Raw genomic sequence first — 16,800 nt, forward strand, 5'->3', positions numbered from 1 at the left:
CTGCTTAGCCATTATTCCAGTTAATCAACCGAAAGTGTTTTACAAGAAGGCCACAATAAAACCAACCTGCATCAACATGAATATGGTATCTGCTGGGAGTGTGGTGCATTAATAAAATCAGTCACATGTTTATGCTAAAGCCAGTTTAGTTATTTTTTCTCTGCAGTTACATTTATACAGGTACACTGCTTGCTTCACAGGCCTGAACATGACTATCATTCAGTGGGAAATTTCAAAAAAAGCAAAACACATGGATGCACATAAAAACTTACAAATCATCAACCTCACAGTTTGGGTTTTTTGGTGTAAAATCACCATCTGAATGGCCTAACCAACTTAGCAATTTCCTTTCATATAATGAAACTTTCCTTTACAGTTGAACCAGAAAGTTGCAGCTCTCTGCCTCTTTTCCATTTCAGTGACTTTCTGAAGCCTCTGTACCCCTACGTGGCTCCACGTCTTTACATGTGTGTGGTTTCAAAATGACAATGAAAAGCACATATGAATGTTCTGAGGTTGATGAATGTAGGAGCCTTGCTTTTTCGTCAGCGAAAAAACAAACTCAATTTAGCACCTCTCTTGAAACTTTCTGCCTACAGAATTAACTTTCCTTTTCTGTGACACTGCGCTAGATTGCAGGTGTGGCTAGCTCCACATGAGTCTTTTTTTCCCCTCAAAGATCATCTGAGCAAAGTGGTGAGGGTCCTACTTACCAGAGCTGAGTGGGGTCAGGCAGGTAGTAGGGACTCCCTGGTGGAGGGAGGCGGTCTTCTGCACCCTCAGGGTACTGGCCATCACCTGAGACAGAGTAAACGTTTTAAAGAGGACCCATTATGCTTCTCCATATTCCTTTTCCCATATATACACAATGTTAAAATGGTGAATTCGTTTATTAAGCATGGCAAGTTTCAAAACTTCAGGTCTGCATGAGCTCAGAACGACCCTGAAGCTTGTTTTTTTTTTTATGCTTGGCTCTGTATGCCGTTAAAGGCTATCCATAACAAGGTCCTCTCAGCTACATAGCTTTGGTTGTGGATACAGAATCCCCACCCCCACTTGCTGCTAAAAATTGAGGGACATCCAATCAGCAAGAAAAGAAAAAAGAAAGTAGCAGTAAATGGAGGTTGCCTTTAAAGTAAAAGAAAACAGATTGAAACAAGCTGTTATATACTGGGTCATCTGAGTTGGAAATTAGCATAATAGCTCCACTCACACTTGTTATCACTTCACAGCTTTGGAAAGTAACATTTTCTTTCTCTCACCTAGGTATCAGTGGACAAAAACACATCAACACCAGGTGGCAAACACATTGTGTGAGTCTTTACATTTACCGGGGCTGTAGCTGTGCTCTGACATGCTCTCCTCCTCTTCATCTTCTGTCACATATGCTCGGTCACACACCTTTACAGGTGTTCCCTTCCTTTTCCTCCCACACACACGGCTGTAGAAACAAAGTCAGGTCTTCATTTAGAAAACAAACAAACAAACAAAAAAACCCCAGCACACTCACATAAAGACTTTGTATAAACACGGGAATGGATGGCAGAGCAAACAAAGTGATCATGTGTACCTGCAGCAAAGCAATACAGGTGTATGCTCACGTGGATGACCTACTTAACTGGTCACGGTGGTAAAAAGTGATAAGAAAATCATTTTAAACTTGTGACTTTAAAATTTTTTTTGGGATATATGATGAAGACTAGAGCAGGATCTAGAAACTTCAGTGTTGGGTTGATCTATTAAAAATGGATTCTGTGACTTTATGCATTTACTACACTGCACATCTACATCAGTGCACCACCTGCTAGTGGGAGAGCAAACAAGGAAAGAAGGAAGCTAACAGGAAACAGTCTGCTGCTGGTGCAGCCAACAGCATTTTTAACTTAACCACAAATTGTGGCTGAGCGAACTGGCACGACTGATGTCAACACTTTCCCTGTCAGCACCTCTCTTTCTCTCGCGCTCTGACTCGCTGTCACTCTCGTTATGTTGATGCAACATCTGTGTGGAATTTTTTTTATATTGCATTTACTGTAACTTAATATTTAGTTGTCAACTCAACTTCATGTAAATACATCTCAGCTCTACTCTACATATGTGTGTGTGTGTGTGTGTGTGTGTGTGTGTGTGTGTGTGTGTGTGTGTGAGAAAGCAGGTGCACTCACAGTGTCAGCAGGGAAAAGAGTAAACTAGTCTGACTTTAAGTGGCAAGAGGATGTGGTAAAATTTTTACAGCTGAGCTGAAATGAGACCAGTTCTAATAAATTAGGTTGATAATAAAAATAAAATCTGTGCTTTCGATAATTCTTTTACTAATAAATATTCAATTTTCTACATTTTGTTTTATAAAGTTAGGAATGCAGTGTTTAAGTCAAGCCTGATGTCATCACATACATTGAAATATCCCCAGTCTCCTCAATGAGGAATATATTGTACTAGCTCAACACTGGTACTGAATCAGTAATCTGTCTCATCAAATGCCCAAAGTTTAGATATTGTGATCTAACAAATGCTTTAAAAACACAAATACATACAAGTATCACAGAAAATTGTACTAAACCCTACCAAACATATTTAAATTTGTTTGGCATGACTAGCATTGAATTTTGAGATTGATGTAGTTTAAAAAAAACAAACAAACAACAACAACAACAACCAAACAAACTCTAATATAGTACAACACCATGATTGAACAGCTTAAAGAACCACCTCAGCTTGAAGGAATTGTGTTCTCCATGATTTTATCAGGAATTTTGGTCCAGCCTTCTTTACAGCGTAGCTTCAGTTCATTGTGGTTTGGAGGCATTTGTTTATGCTCAGGTCTCGCTTCAGTATTTCAGGTTTGTAGAGGTCTGGACTCTGACTGGGTCATCGCAGCACATCAATTCTTTTGTTTTTCAGTCATTCTGTTGTAGATTTGCTGCTGTGATTGAGATCACTGTCCTGCTGCTCGACCCAGTTTCTGCCAAGCTTTAGCTGTCAGACAGATAGCCTCGCATCTGACTAAAGAATACTTTGGTATACAGAGAGCTCATGGTTAACTCAATGACTACATGCTGTTCAGTTATGTGGCTGCACAGAAAACCCAAATCATCACCCCTCCACCACTCTGCTGACAGCTGGTAAGAGGTCATCTGCACTTTGGTCTAAACTAGCCAAAGGATATCGCTCCAGAAGTCTTATGGTTTGCTCAGATGTAACTTTGTAAACATGTTCCTTTTAGAAAACAGACTTCCTCCTAGCAACCTTTTCCAACAAGCCATACTTATTCAGTTTTTTCTAATTGCTCACTGTCATGAACTTTAATATTTAACATGATAACTGAGGCCTGTAGATCAAGGATGTCAAACGTTAAAGCCCAGGGCCAGAACTGACCAGACTCCAATCTGGCCCACTGGAATGCTTTAGAAAATGTGAAGGAGTGCTTAGATTTTGACCTTTTAGCTGTAATGTTTAATCTTTTTTCAGCTTTTCCTATTGATGAAGTCTCCACCGCCATCATCATTCATACTACACCAAGGTGGTTAAGTCATAGATAAACAACTAAATGACAGAAGTTCCTGTTTCTCCGCTATCTACTACAGATTAAATAAAACAGGTCTACTACTTCTATTTCAGTTTTAGATGGGCTTTGGTTAAAAAGAAAAAAAAAAATCAAACACTATGTTGTATAGATTCAAGACACCTGGGGCAGTGAGCTACCAGAACATTTTCTGTCATTTTATACAATTATCATGCAGAGAGAGAGAGAAAAAAAAGAGCCATTCTGTTGGTCTATATCTTTTGACTTATTTGAGCTACCCTGAAAAGTTCTGCTGTGCTCAAAGGAGGACATCCTGGCCTTTCCAATGATATCTCATGTGTTCGGGTGGCCTCTTAACTTCAGATAGGCAGGACTTCCCAAAAAGAGGTAAAATATAAGATACTTGCATCCTCGGTTCTCAGGAGGCGTGGAAGGCGTAAAGGTGTACTTGTTTTTACAGGACAACATATATGTTCAGTAACGTTTGTACTGACTGCTGTCTTTATAAATAACACTACTATATAATTAGTGATTGCTAAAGAAATCTTTAATGTATTTCACAAACATTAGAAACTTATAACCTCTTATATCAACAGAGTTCACCTATGGAGAACCTGTTCACTTCCGATGAACCCAGTTACATTGACTCTTTGACTTCAATTCACCTACATGGTGAAAAAAAATACAATTATTTACACACAAAATAATATTTGCAGATGGATGTAACACTGACTATATGTCTGAACGTTAATTAAAAACTATGAATGTTATTCTTTTTTATTATTATTTCTTTTCTTACAGGAAAGGTTACTTTGCCTTTAAAATGCTGGCAGCCTGGTAAAGTGTGTTGATTGTTTAGATAAAGACTCATCGATTGTGAAAGATAAACACAATTTGCAATCATTGGGAGTGTGACTACAGAAATTACCATGCACATTAGAAGTTTAAATACCCAGCTTGCTGTGGTGGTGGACCGTAACTATTATTTTGTGGCTGCTGCTAGTTTGTGTGAAATTAAAACGGCAATGGCCTTACACTGAAAACTAACAGATTTTTTAAAAATCGCATCGTGAACATTAGATTACATTGTAGGTCTACAGCTTCAGAGGGCTCAACTCATTCTGCACAATTTTGCCAGCACCCTCAATGAAACAGGAAGTCCTGACGGTGGTAGTTGTGGCCCATTTAGAAATTATCTGACCCCTCTGGACTCTGCACCACCACCTGCTAAGCACTGATGTGAACATGTGCTGCAGATGGTGCCAAGAGTATTAAAACAAAAATCAAGGCCCCCCCCCACACACACACACACGTAAAAAAGCATGGCGTCAAAGCTGCTGGAGACCAATTCCAAACTACTTCCCAGAAAATCTCTTGCATTATGTCCCTATAAGTTTAATATAAGACAACATATAAGCTTCATAAGGACATATTTGTGTTTAAGTTATTGTTCTACAAACAAATAGATCATTGCATTCAACGGAAAAATAATCTCATGCAGTCTACTCAAATACTACTGGATTTACATCATGTGGTTAACTAATAAAAATGCAGAGAAGAGGTGATCATTGGAGAGGATTAACAAACCCTGATCTACTGCACAGCTATTGTGAGGCTTAACACTACACTTATTAATCAAAAATGGCCCCACCCCTTTAAGCAATCACGTCAGTCTGTAAAAAGGAAATGACCAAAAAAAAGAAAAAAAAAAGAAGCATGATTAGCAAAACACTGCGTGCCTAATTCACTGAGCACGGTGACAGTTAAGTGTTTTTGGGGGCATTTTGGTCGCGGTCAACAACTTTGTTTACTTACACCACACAAGCCACGAGTCATGATCTACAGCAGCTGAGCACTCGAGAAGTGCTGAGAGCTGAACGACATTGTCTTTGAATAATACGTTCAGTCTAAGAAATCATATGACTGACGTTACCGAGGAGAGGGAGAGATATAACTGACAGTCTGGGTTACACAGCTGACGGCTCCTGTTGAGGACATGCTAACATTAATGCTAAACCACGGCTAGCCCCGTTAGCTTCCAACGGCTAACGTTGGTACTTCTGTCCCGTCAAAATCTCAAAAAATAAAAGGATGGCGCTTAAATGCACAGCGGGTTGGATGGGGGAGAGATGCACCTTCGCCGGGCACACCAGCTGCAACCCGCAGATGAACGAAAATCACTTTCCATTCCCCGTTTTCTGCAATATTACGCTGAAATCATGCACGCGAAAAAAGGGCTTCTAATGGTAACTAAAGAGACGCGCACGGCGCGTGCGTCTACGGCGTTGCATTTTGCTCACAAATCTCCGCTGAGAAAAAAGGATCGCTCGCGGCCACAAACCGGAGGCTCGCCGGTCTCACTCACCCCCGTGGAGGCGGCGGTTTGCTTCCATCCCCGTCGCTGTCGAGGGTCGGTGGCTCCCGGTAGTCAAAAGGCGACCGAACATTCTCCGCCATTAGAACTGCCTTCCCTACCTCTCGCGCTCCGGTAGATTGCACAACGCGCATGTGCACAACATCCTTTGGGGTTCTATTGGTAAAATGGGGTGCACTCACCTCTATGAGCGAGAAGCTAGTTTAATTTTATTGGCGTGTTATTTATGTATATGTTTACTTCATATGGCGACAGTTTAACTTTCAAAGACCTAAAACAGAAATAAAGACTAGCAGCAGACACGAGTGAAATACAACTAATATAACTATAACTGCTAAATACACGTATCCAAGTGCGTTTAAATTTCGTATACCTCACGATAACACAGAAGAGCATTTTAAAGTCTAGGCTGTTTTACAGCTTTAGTCATTACGTCTCAGATTACAGTCTTTCATACCCTCAATCCCAGTGAAAACCAACTAAATGTTAGTGTATAATATACAGAATGATTATACGTTGATAAAATTGCCCTAACTTTTGAGCTGAAAAGCTAAATAAACATTTTTAATTACCATCTGCAAAATGGACTATCACAAAGATGAAAACAGGTTTTCTGAGTGCACGAAAAGCTGTTTTTTTTAGAGATAAGGGGGGTTGGCTGATGATGTTCTTATTTGCTCAATGACAATACATATACATAACACATTTTTACAAAAATGAAAGACTTACTTGTTTCCCCTGCTAGTGAATGTTTAATATGTTTAATACGCCACTTAAATGATTACAATACTTTGAAACTCATTTTCTCACTCAAAAACGAACGATTTCAGAAAATTTCAGAAAACATGAGACATAAAGTACAACGTTACATAAGACTTTATTAACAATTTTATCTTTGGTTTGCATATATGGATGAATGAAGCAGGACAAAGAGGTCACGTATCATTTATCATTTTGTAGCAATCCTGAATGTTGCTGTATACATATTCACCATCATATAATGATAATATATGATTTAACTGCATGTTTTTCCCTAAGCACCATCCCTACAGGTGTTGATGTCCTGTAGTGAAATTCATCTTTAATGTAAGATTACTTGGCCTCAGTGAAAGTAAACACACAGTTTCTTTCTATGTTGAGTGATTTGTTGGTTACAAAGCAGGAAACAGTTTCGAATACAGTGTTGACTTTTTCACACTTTTTTTTTAAAGAGAAAGGACTAAAGTATCATAAAATATATTAAACAATGATGGGAAAGAGTAACGTTGTACATTTTATGATAACTGCTTAATATATCAACAGATGTACAGTAAAATGACCTTTGACCTAATCTCAGCTGCAGCAGCATTACCTCTCTGTTATATACTGACGCTTAAGTATGCAACGTTTGTATGTAATAGCTTCATGGGTGCTATGCTGTGTGCATCACGACTTTCAGACATTGATTTTATTCAGAGAGAGGACACACTTGTCGACGAGCTTGTTACATTGTAGCATGTAGGTTGTGGCTTATATATCACATGGGAGAGGTCTTTGAACTCTTATGCTTTTTCTTCAATCATTCCCCCGACTTACACCACTACTGAACCTTCCTCTCTCTTACTTCACTAGACGTTACATGTCCTCAGGTTCATCCATGATCAGTAATTGTACTGCTCAAGCGATCTTAACAAGAACCTAAAACAACGTGCGACTGGTTTAAAAAGCAAAGAAAAAGTAAACACAAAATTGAAATGATTTACCAATTATTACATATTATGTGACAAGGCTAAATCATATTTTTATTATCAGAGGTGGACAATTCATTTTCCTAAGAGGCTATTTGAAAAACTGTGACTGCAGTGGAGGTCCGCACCAAGCTTATAAAAAGATGAAATTGAGCAGAATGGAGTTCATCTTACTGGTGCAGCCTTTCACAACAGTCCCAGTTTCTCACAGGAGGTCTTTGGAAAATTAAGTGTCCACCCCTCATCTATACTAATGGTTTATTTTCTTGGCACCAAAACAGCTAGGAGATAACTATCCCTTGAGGGCTGCGTCAGGAAGGGGGCATGTTTGCTGGGTATGACCTGCTGTTAGGTCAGTAGTAACATTGACACAATTTCTGTCATTATGCTTCTGTATGCCACCAAAGTGGATTTTAAATAAACAGACAAGCCAGTTGTCCAGGGACTTTTCAGTTTCTAAAAATGGGGGTTGTGTATAAAAATGATTGTAATTTCTAAAAAGGTCAAGCAGTATTTTCATTAAAGCCCTGAAGTTAAAGCTGAAAACTGCATTAAAACCCTCCGTAGTGGTTTGCAAAGAAAAAAAATTAGACCGAAATGTGCAATTGTCTAAAAACCTAATCCTAAGTGCAGTTCATCACACTGTCTACATGCCACAGACTTGATGCCCTACCCATGGAGGCAAAGGCCCACTCTGCCTCCTGACATCTGACCCACGTTAACACATGGACTGAACATACACACACCCACAATGGACAACTGTACCCTCAAACACACAATAATAACATGGACTGAACCACCACTCACAACCACTAGCACTTTATATAGCCTCTGTAGGAATTATATCTCACTTATCTTAACTGCACTACTGTATAGCTCTGTGTAAATAATCATTCTGTACATTCGATAATTTTTAACCCTACAACTGTTTACAACTTGCATAGTTCCCATTTCTGTATAGCTGTATATCTCAGATTTCTGTAAAGTTATTTATTTCATATTCTGTATAGTTTTTCATATTTATATCCTGTTCATAGCTTGTACTCACTACAGCCTGTACATACTTATAGTTATAGAATATTCACAACATACTTCATACCGTGTACATTATAACATACCATAATAGACCCATTTCTGTAATATACTCACATATCTATATTATTGCTAATATATATTGTAATATACAGTGGGGCAAAAAAGTATTTAGTCAGCCACCGATTGTGCAAGTTCCCCCACTTAAAATGATGACAGAGGTCAGTAATTTGCACCAGAGGTACACTTCAACTGTGAGAGACAGAATGTGAAAAAAAAATTCCATGAATCACATGGTAGGATTTGTAAAGAATTTATTCGTAAATTAGGGTGGAAAATAAGTATTTGGTCACCTCAAACAAGGAAAATCTCTGGCTCTCACAGACCTGTAACGTCTTCTGTAAGAAGCTTTTCTGTCCCCCACTCGTTACCTGTATGAATGGCACCTGTTTGAACTCATCATCTGTATAAAAGACACCTGTCCACAGCCTCAAACAGTCAGACTCCAAACTCCGCCATGGCCAAGACCAAAGAGCTTTCGAAGGACACCAGGAAAAGTATTGTAGACCTGCACCAGACTGGGAAGAGTGAATCTACAATAGGCAAGCAGCTTGGTGTGAAAAAATCAACTGTGGGAGCAATCATCAGAAAATGGAAGACATACAAGACCACTGATAATCTCCCTCGATCTGGGGCTCCACGCAAGATCTCATCCCGTGGGGTCAAAATGATCATGAGAACGGTGAGCAAAGATCCCAGAACCACACGGGGGGACCTGGTGAATGACCTGCAGAGAGCTGGGACCAAAGTAACAAAGGTCACCATCAGTAACACACTACAACGGCAGGGAATCAAATCCCGCAGTGCCAGACGTGTCTCCGCTGCTGAAGCCAGTGCATGTCCAGGCCCGTCTGAAGTTTGCCAGAGAGCACATGGATGATACAGCAGAGGATTGGGAGAATGTCATGTGGTCAGATGAAACCAAAGTAGAACTTTTTGGTATAAACTCAACTCGTCGTGTTTGGAGGAAGAAGAATACGAGTTGCATCCCAAGAACACCATACCTACTGTGAAGCATGGGGGTGGAAACATCATGCTATGGGGCTGTTTTTCTGCCAAGGGGACAGGACGACTGATCCGTGTTAAGGACAGAATGAATGGGGCCATGTATCGTGAGCGACACGCTTGACATCAGAGTTCATAGGACACGACCCAGAAGACAAAGTAGAACCAATACCAACAAAAAACAAAGATTAAGATGAGCTTTTAATCTTCAATAAACATCCAGTTATTCATCACAGACATAAAAGAAAAGCATGGTCATCGGATATTCACCATACCGGCAAGTGTGCAAGTCACAGCTCATTCACTGCGTGAGCGTATACTGTGTCAGGCATTTTAGACTACAGTGAAATCGCTGCGTTTCAGAATGTTTGATAGTTTTGGTAACAGACAGTACGGCTCTACTGTAAAATATCCATCCGAGGGCAGGAGAGAAAAAAAAAAAAGTTTGAGAACCACTGGTCTAATAGTTCCAACTTGTGAACAGTGTAGCAGCAAATTCAAGTATTACAACAGGAGAGAACCTGGCGACCAAAGCAGCAAAACATGACACTTGATCATCACAGACTGTGCCAGCCCCATAAACATCCGATCGGCCAGCCTATACACGACAACATGAAATCTAATTTGGAATCGTTAGATGTGTTAGTAACATGGTACATGAAAAAAAGCTGTTTAAATTAGTAAATGGCTACATATTTAGCTGCATGTCAGTCACAGTTTAACAGTCGTGTTTTTATGGTGTTAGTCTAGCAGTCAGATTTTGGAGTGTTAAGAACAGCAGGTAGTTAGTCATCAAAAGTAAATCTACTTAAATAAAATAAATTATACACAGCATACACAAAAAAGTCACTTTTAAACACTCTTAAATGCCACTGCACAAAGCAAACTGATGGTTACACAAGTGTAAAGTCTGCACACTCTTTTTTTGTCCAAAGAACCGACAACTGTGAGAAACCAGAGGGCTCTTTAGCACTTGCTGTGGAAATAGTAATGCCTAAGAAAAGCTGTTTACTTGGCTAAAGGAGCTTAGCTGGGATTTTATTTGAGTGTTCACAGAGTATATTCCACATCACCTTACAATTTTGAATTTGGAATACATCAAGGGGAAAGCTGGCTGCTGAATAAGCTCGTTCGTAGATGCCGATCGACTCTAACTAGGGAATTTAGGCCTCCTCTGCTCCTTCTCTCTCCGTGTGCAACACATGGAGAGTTTTCGCGGCATGATCAGACCAGTGGATCAGCTCCAGCAGCACTTGGTAGGTCCAGAGTTTGAACCCGAAAACTCCCCCAGAGCCGTCGGTTTCCTACACAGAAGAGAGCAAGACAGAGCAATAGATGTCTCTCATTAGGAGTGAGCCCTTGCATTCAAAATCTGCTAAGAAACTGTTTTGGTCTAATGAACATGTCCACACTTGGTGAAACTCATTTGGATTGTTTACTAAATAACTAATTAAAATTAATGCCACCCTTTATATTTGACAATGACAATTTCACAAACAAGCACTTAAATCACACATCCAATGGCTACAAAGTACCATTAGCATACATCTGAAGTTATCAACAACCAGATGACTTCACATTAAATATTTGGTGCTTCAATTCAGTTTTATATAGTGCCAAATCACAACAGGAGTCACTTTAAGGTGGTTTATATTGTAAGGTGAAGACTTCAATAATCAGACGATCCCCTATGAGCATGCAGTTGGCAACCAAGGGAAGGAAAAACTCCCTTTTAACAGGAAGTAACCTCTAGCAGAACCAGTCTCAGGGAGGAGCGGCTATCTGCTGGGACCACATGGGACTGGATCTGCTGGATGTGAGGGGAGGAAGAAAGGACAGAGACACACTGTGGAAGAGAGCCACAGTGAGAGGAAAAAAGTGAATAAAGAATAAACAGTGGATTATGGGAAGCTTGCAGCAGCAATGGAGGATTCAGGGTCACCTGATGCAGCCCTAACTATATCCTTCATCAAAAAGGAAAGTTTTAGGCCTAATTTTAAAAGTACAGAGGGTTTCTGTCTTCCTAATCCAAACTGGGAGCTGGTTCAACAGAAGAAGAGCCTGAAAGCTGAAGCCTTTGCCTCCCATTCTACTTTTAAATACTCTAGTAACACCAAGTAAGCCAGCAGTCTGGGAGAGAAGTGCTCTATTGGGGTGACCTACAGCCCTCTATTTTGTTCCCCACCAACCTGTGGGAGAAATATCCATCCGTTTAGTCTGTTGTCGATGTAAAAGGACAAATACAACCAGGGTTTTCTTGAACATTTCAGGTCCTGAACTAATGATTTGAACTGTTTGTAAACAGCGTTAGTCACATTCACACAAAAGCTGTAATTCATGTAATACAGGGTTTAGTCACAACCGTGCTGAGATTTTAGGTTTTCCATCTGATGAGAATGTAAAGTCAGAGCCTGGCTACTCTAAAATAAACTTCTTTTTTCGGGTTCTTAGTCAGATTTGCCGTTCACGATCCAAATATTGTGACGACTTTAAAATAAATGCATTTAAGCTCATAGATGTAGGTGTTGAAACTGAATTTTATCCACTTCAGGGGGTTTACTTGGTCAACCCGATGTCAAAGGGTTGAAATCAGTTACATGGAGAAAGCCAGGGACATAAAGACACATCATAATAAACCTTTACAGCATACTGCGCTGCATGCACGGTTTTAGTCTATATGATGCCACAAAGTTTAATTTTTAATCAGGGTTGTGTCGAACCATATCACATGCGATGATACCTGTATGAATTTTTACGTGATGTAAAATAAATCACTGCTGACTTTACTGCTATTCCGACACCATTTACATTCCCTAGAGTATAAATATAAATAAAGGAGACAAACCTGGGCATGTCTGACGCCGAGAGCTGTGCGTCAGCCTCCAGTGATGATGATTTAGTACATAAAAAGGGAGCTACTGCAACAAGCCCAAACAAAACAGAAAACATCTGCTCCCACTGAAGGTGGAAATGACAAGCTTGGTTCACTACATGAGACAGAAACCACACTATTACTACCAAGCAATGGAGGAGAGATGATCAGCTGGTGATGCGCCACCACAGAGCGATCAGATGACTCCACGAGCATCGCTGGAGCGCTCACTAGCTGCACTCGATGCGTCAGGAAGAGCAGACAGTGGATGGAAATTACTGATGCGGTTACACGGCGGTGAAGGAGGGATTTAAGCAGCTGGTTAAAAAGCTTGAGCTGAGATACAACATCACAGGCAAAGCATATATTTTCAGTGTTATTATGTGATGATACTGTGCTGCTCCTGCAGAGTTAGAGGGAGCAGAGGGTTCACACTGGATCTCAGTGTGAAGAAGTTATTTTATACATTAGTTAAAATTTCCGGGGAAAACTCTACCTAAGCTACTTCTGAGCTCACATTTTCCTGTCCTTCGTCACTGCAATTGCACTATAATGCAACTGCTGCTGTCACCTGTTTCCATAGATTCACACTTCACAATAAGGAAGTGTGTCAGCTCACTGGAAAAGGGTGAAAAATGCTGCTAGGTTGCAAGTATCAATAAAACGTTCTTCGGTATTTTCCCCTAGATTGTCAGAAATCTCCCAAACGTTCTTGAAATATTGTGATATATTTTGAGGCCGTATTGCCCACCGCCACTTTTAATGTGTTATGGGCTGTGGACAGTTGTGAGTGTCACCATAATAGAGGAAAGGCCACAAGGACATGACTAACTACAAAACCCCCCGAAACGGCACCTCATTTACCTCATTACACTGATTATCAGGGGTAACCTCCAGGTTGGTGCCGTCAGTCTCCACCAAACCTTTGGTGCTGTAGAGCAAGTGTTCCAGTCGGGCTCGCACGTTCTTCCTCATGGACTCGTACTCATCCTCCAGCTTGCCCCACTCCTCCTCTTCCTTCTGGATAACACGGTGGAGCAGCCCGAGGCACTGTCGCAGAGCAGAGTGCAGCAAGTGCACCTGCTCCTCCGTGCTGGGCTCCTCAGATTCTGGCGACGCGGACACGAGGCGCTTCCCATCTGGGGTGTAGCTGGACAGGAAGGTCTCCCTCTCCGTCTGAAAAGATAAATAAATATAAATTTGTCCCACTCCGATGCAAACAGGTCACTTACCTTGCACCCTTTAATCTCATTTTAGTATAAGTCTATTTCAGGGACCAAGAGATAACCATTGATTAAACTGATCGGTTAAGAGCTTTTCTAAAAGGATGGATGGCAGCAGGGGGGAAAAAAAAATCCAATACAATCTATCCATTAGGTTCCCCTTGGGAAATTGAGTGGTGGGGGTGGAGGGGATTTTTTAGTGTAATTACCCCCCTCCCTCCAGTATCTGCTCCAAAAACAAACTAGTCAGCGTTAAATCAGTCCAAAAGCGACAGGTAGCAAGCTGCCTGGATACTGAAACACTACGGCTTTAAAGAAAGCTCCAAATAACTGGGAGGGGAGCGTCCCAGACAGAATGACCCGCATGAGCTAAGCAGAAAGAGTGGCTACTCTGATCACTCACGTATAGCCGGAGCAGACTGGTACACTCATGGTGCAGTAGCCGGGCAAGAGCCACCGCTTGTCCCGTCAGCGACCGGCCAGCTATCGGCTGCTCCTCCTGCTCTGCCATTTGCTCTCAGCCGTGTTTATGTCAAAGGTGGGCTAGCAGCGAGCGGGGCGCAGACCGACCGACAGGAGCAGAAACAGTCCCCCTCCCCTCTGGCAGCGAAACTACGCCGTGTGGCTGTTTCTGGATACTTTTGCGGTCCGAACACGAGCCGGAGATCCACGCGGGGGGACAGCCAGTGGAGCCCGATTGTGCGGGTGCTCATTTGGCATGTACACCAACAAGAGGGGATGTAATTGGTTCCGCCAGCCACGATGTGCGTGTCTGTGCGCGTGTGTGTGGTGGGGTGTACAGAAAACGTCACCATGCGGCCCACCCACCCTTCCACGCATAATAAAAACTCTGTTTATTGGAATAGCTTTCCCCCCTTCTCTCCAGCAGCTGTAAACAACGATGGAAAACTACATAGGTTTATTGTATAAGTAAAAAAAGAGAACAAGTTTATTTTTGTTCAATGCATTGTTTGTTTAATTTTTTATAGTTTTTATTAAAAGGCCAAGGCTAACAATTAATTTTGCAATGCGCTGGAGATGTGTGGGAAAGTATATCTCAATTAATGTTTAACGTGGACCCATTTTATTTTCCTTATTTTGTGTCTACACACAGCTTTGTGCAAAAAGTCTAGCGCTACCCTTCATTTCTTTATATTTTACTTCTTGTGATTTATTTTTGAAGTGGTCTTAAATAATGGTAAATGGTAAATGGTAAATGGCCTGTATTTATATAGCGCTTTTACTAGTCCCTAAGGACCCCAAAGCGCTTTACATTTCCAGTCATCCACCCATTCACGCACACATTCACACACTGGTGATGGCAAGCTACATTGTAGCCACAGCCACCCTGGGGCGCACTGACTGACTAAATAATAGTTCTTTAGGGTTTCTGTAGGTCTGTCAAAGTTTGTCTTTGGACATTAGCTGCTGTGTCCTTGTGCCTGACCATTTTCAGAGGAATGTTTTTTGCTTTTTCAACCATTTACACCGACCTATTAATCATTCAACCATATAAACGCACCTAACTCAAAGGGATGAACCAGTGTTGTGTTTACACGTGACAGAAAACTTAGCAGAGGACCAGTTTTAAATTGCAAAATTTCCCCAAATTTCTTTACTTTAAGTGACAAAAAATGCCAAAGATAACACAGTTTTAACACATGTTTTTGTTTAATTTTTCTGTTTTCACAGCTTAAGGATGTCTTGTTTTACTTGCACGGAGAGCTCCTTTGACTGCATGTTGGACAATCTTCGAAATGCAAACACTACACAGTCACCTCAGATCAAGTCCAGGCCTTTTATCTGCCTAATTGATAATGACATAATGAAGGATTTGCCCACACCTGCCCATCAAATAGCCTTTGAGTCAATGTCCACTTACTTTTGGTCCCTTTCGAAAGAGGGTGGCACATGTTAAGGAGCTGAAACTTCTAAACCCTTCATCCAATTCAAATGAAAGCTGACATTCTACACAATATGTCCATGTCCATCATAGAATTATAATTGGAATATGTTTCAGTAAACAGATAACAAAACAAAACTTGAGGCAGTGTCCAAATATATATTGACCTAGCTGTATATGCTGTATTACCATGCACATTTGGATATTTCAATAAATCGCTGCACCTATTTCCCATTTTCTTTCACTGTGACGGTGGTTGATGAACATATCAAACACAACCAGAGTTAAACAATGAAGTCAGGGTATGAAAATCTCTGGCTACAGACTGCACTAAACACAGTATGATGTCAAAAAGAGTGGATATGCCTAACATCTAATATCTGAGACACACAGCTTTGGCTGTGAGCACAGAGGCCCCACCCACCTAGTATTGAAACCTTCTGTTTGTGAGGGATAGCCTATCAGGAGAACGTTGGCTTAAAGGGAGTGGGCCTTAAAAGGAAAGAACGCTAATTTCAGGCTCTAAGTTAACTGAGAGGTTGACCTAAGACCCAGTATAAGGAAATTATTTATTTTATTTCATTTTATTTTTCAAATGAAAATTCATGCAAAACTAATCTGTCAGAGATCAGAAGAAAGCCAGAAATATGCAGAATAGAATAGAATAGAATAGCTCTTTATCGTCATTGTACATGTACAACAACATTGTGGGTACTCCACACAAACTGTACAGGACATATAAATAGTAAGACAACACGAATAAATAACAAACAAGAGTAATATATACAAAACAAGAGAAAGGCACACATTAAAAGGACAAGTTGCAAAGTGCTTGAATACATTTGCTAATGAGCAAAACCCTTTAAAATATAGATATTCCTATTCCTATGACCACCTGGATGGATGATTTAAAGATTTCTGACCTGTGTGACAGCTCATACCTCTGAGCAAAAAACTACTCCAATAGAGTCAGAAGAATATACTTAATTAAGCAGTTAGAAATTATCATAAAAAGAACACCCCAAGTTTTCAGTATAATATGCTAAACCAATGCTCTACTCTGCTAGTCTCTAGGTATCAA

General features: G+C 40.6%; 2 protein-coding genes across 2 annotated transcripts in view; both read right to left on the reverse strand.

The window, feature by feature from the left end:
* The window catches only part of LOC102294957, an 18,031-nt gene extending 11,988 nt beyond the window's left edge, over positions 1–6,043 (reverse strand). The window contains exons 1-3 of the mRNA XM_005951655.3: positions 5,889–6,043; positions 1,332–1,441; positions 714–798 (exon numbers count right to left, since the gene is read on the reverse strand). Coding sequence (XP_005951717.1) covers positions 714–798; positions 1,332–1,441; positions 5,889–6,031 — 338 coding nt within the window. The 5' untranslated portion in view covers positions 6,032–6,043. The remainder of the gene's footprint in view (positions 1–713; positions 799–1,331; positions 1,442–5,888) is intronic.
* A 3,866-nt stretch (positions 6,044–9,909) lies between these two features.
* Positions 9,910–14,612, reverse strand: LOC102295270 (ciliary neurotrophic factor). Its single transcript, XM_005951656.3, has 3 exons — positions 14,220–14,612; positions 13,458–13,769; positions 9,910–11,025 (listed from the first exon to the last, which is right to left on the reverse strand). Exons 1-3 carry the CDS (start codon positions 14,325–14,327, stop codon positions 10,885–10,887), a joined length of 561 nt encoding a protein of 186 aa, XP_005951718.1. The 5' UTR covers positions 14,328–14,612; the 3' UTR covers positions 9,910–10,884.
* Between the last annotated feature and the right edge of the window lie 2,188 nt (positions 14,613–16,800).

Source organism: Haplochromis burtoni, unplaced genomic scaffold, assembly GCF_018398535.1.
Source record: "Haplochromis burtoni strain Fernald_Lab_line unplaced genomic scaffold, NCSU_Asbu1 Contig_984, whole genome shotgun sequence".
NCBI lineage: Eukaryota > Metazoa > Chordata > Actinopteri > Cichliformes > Cichlidae > Haplochromis > Haplochromis burtoni.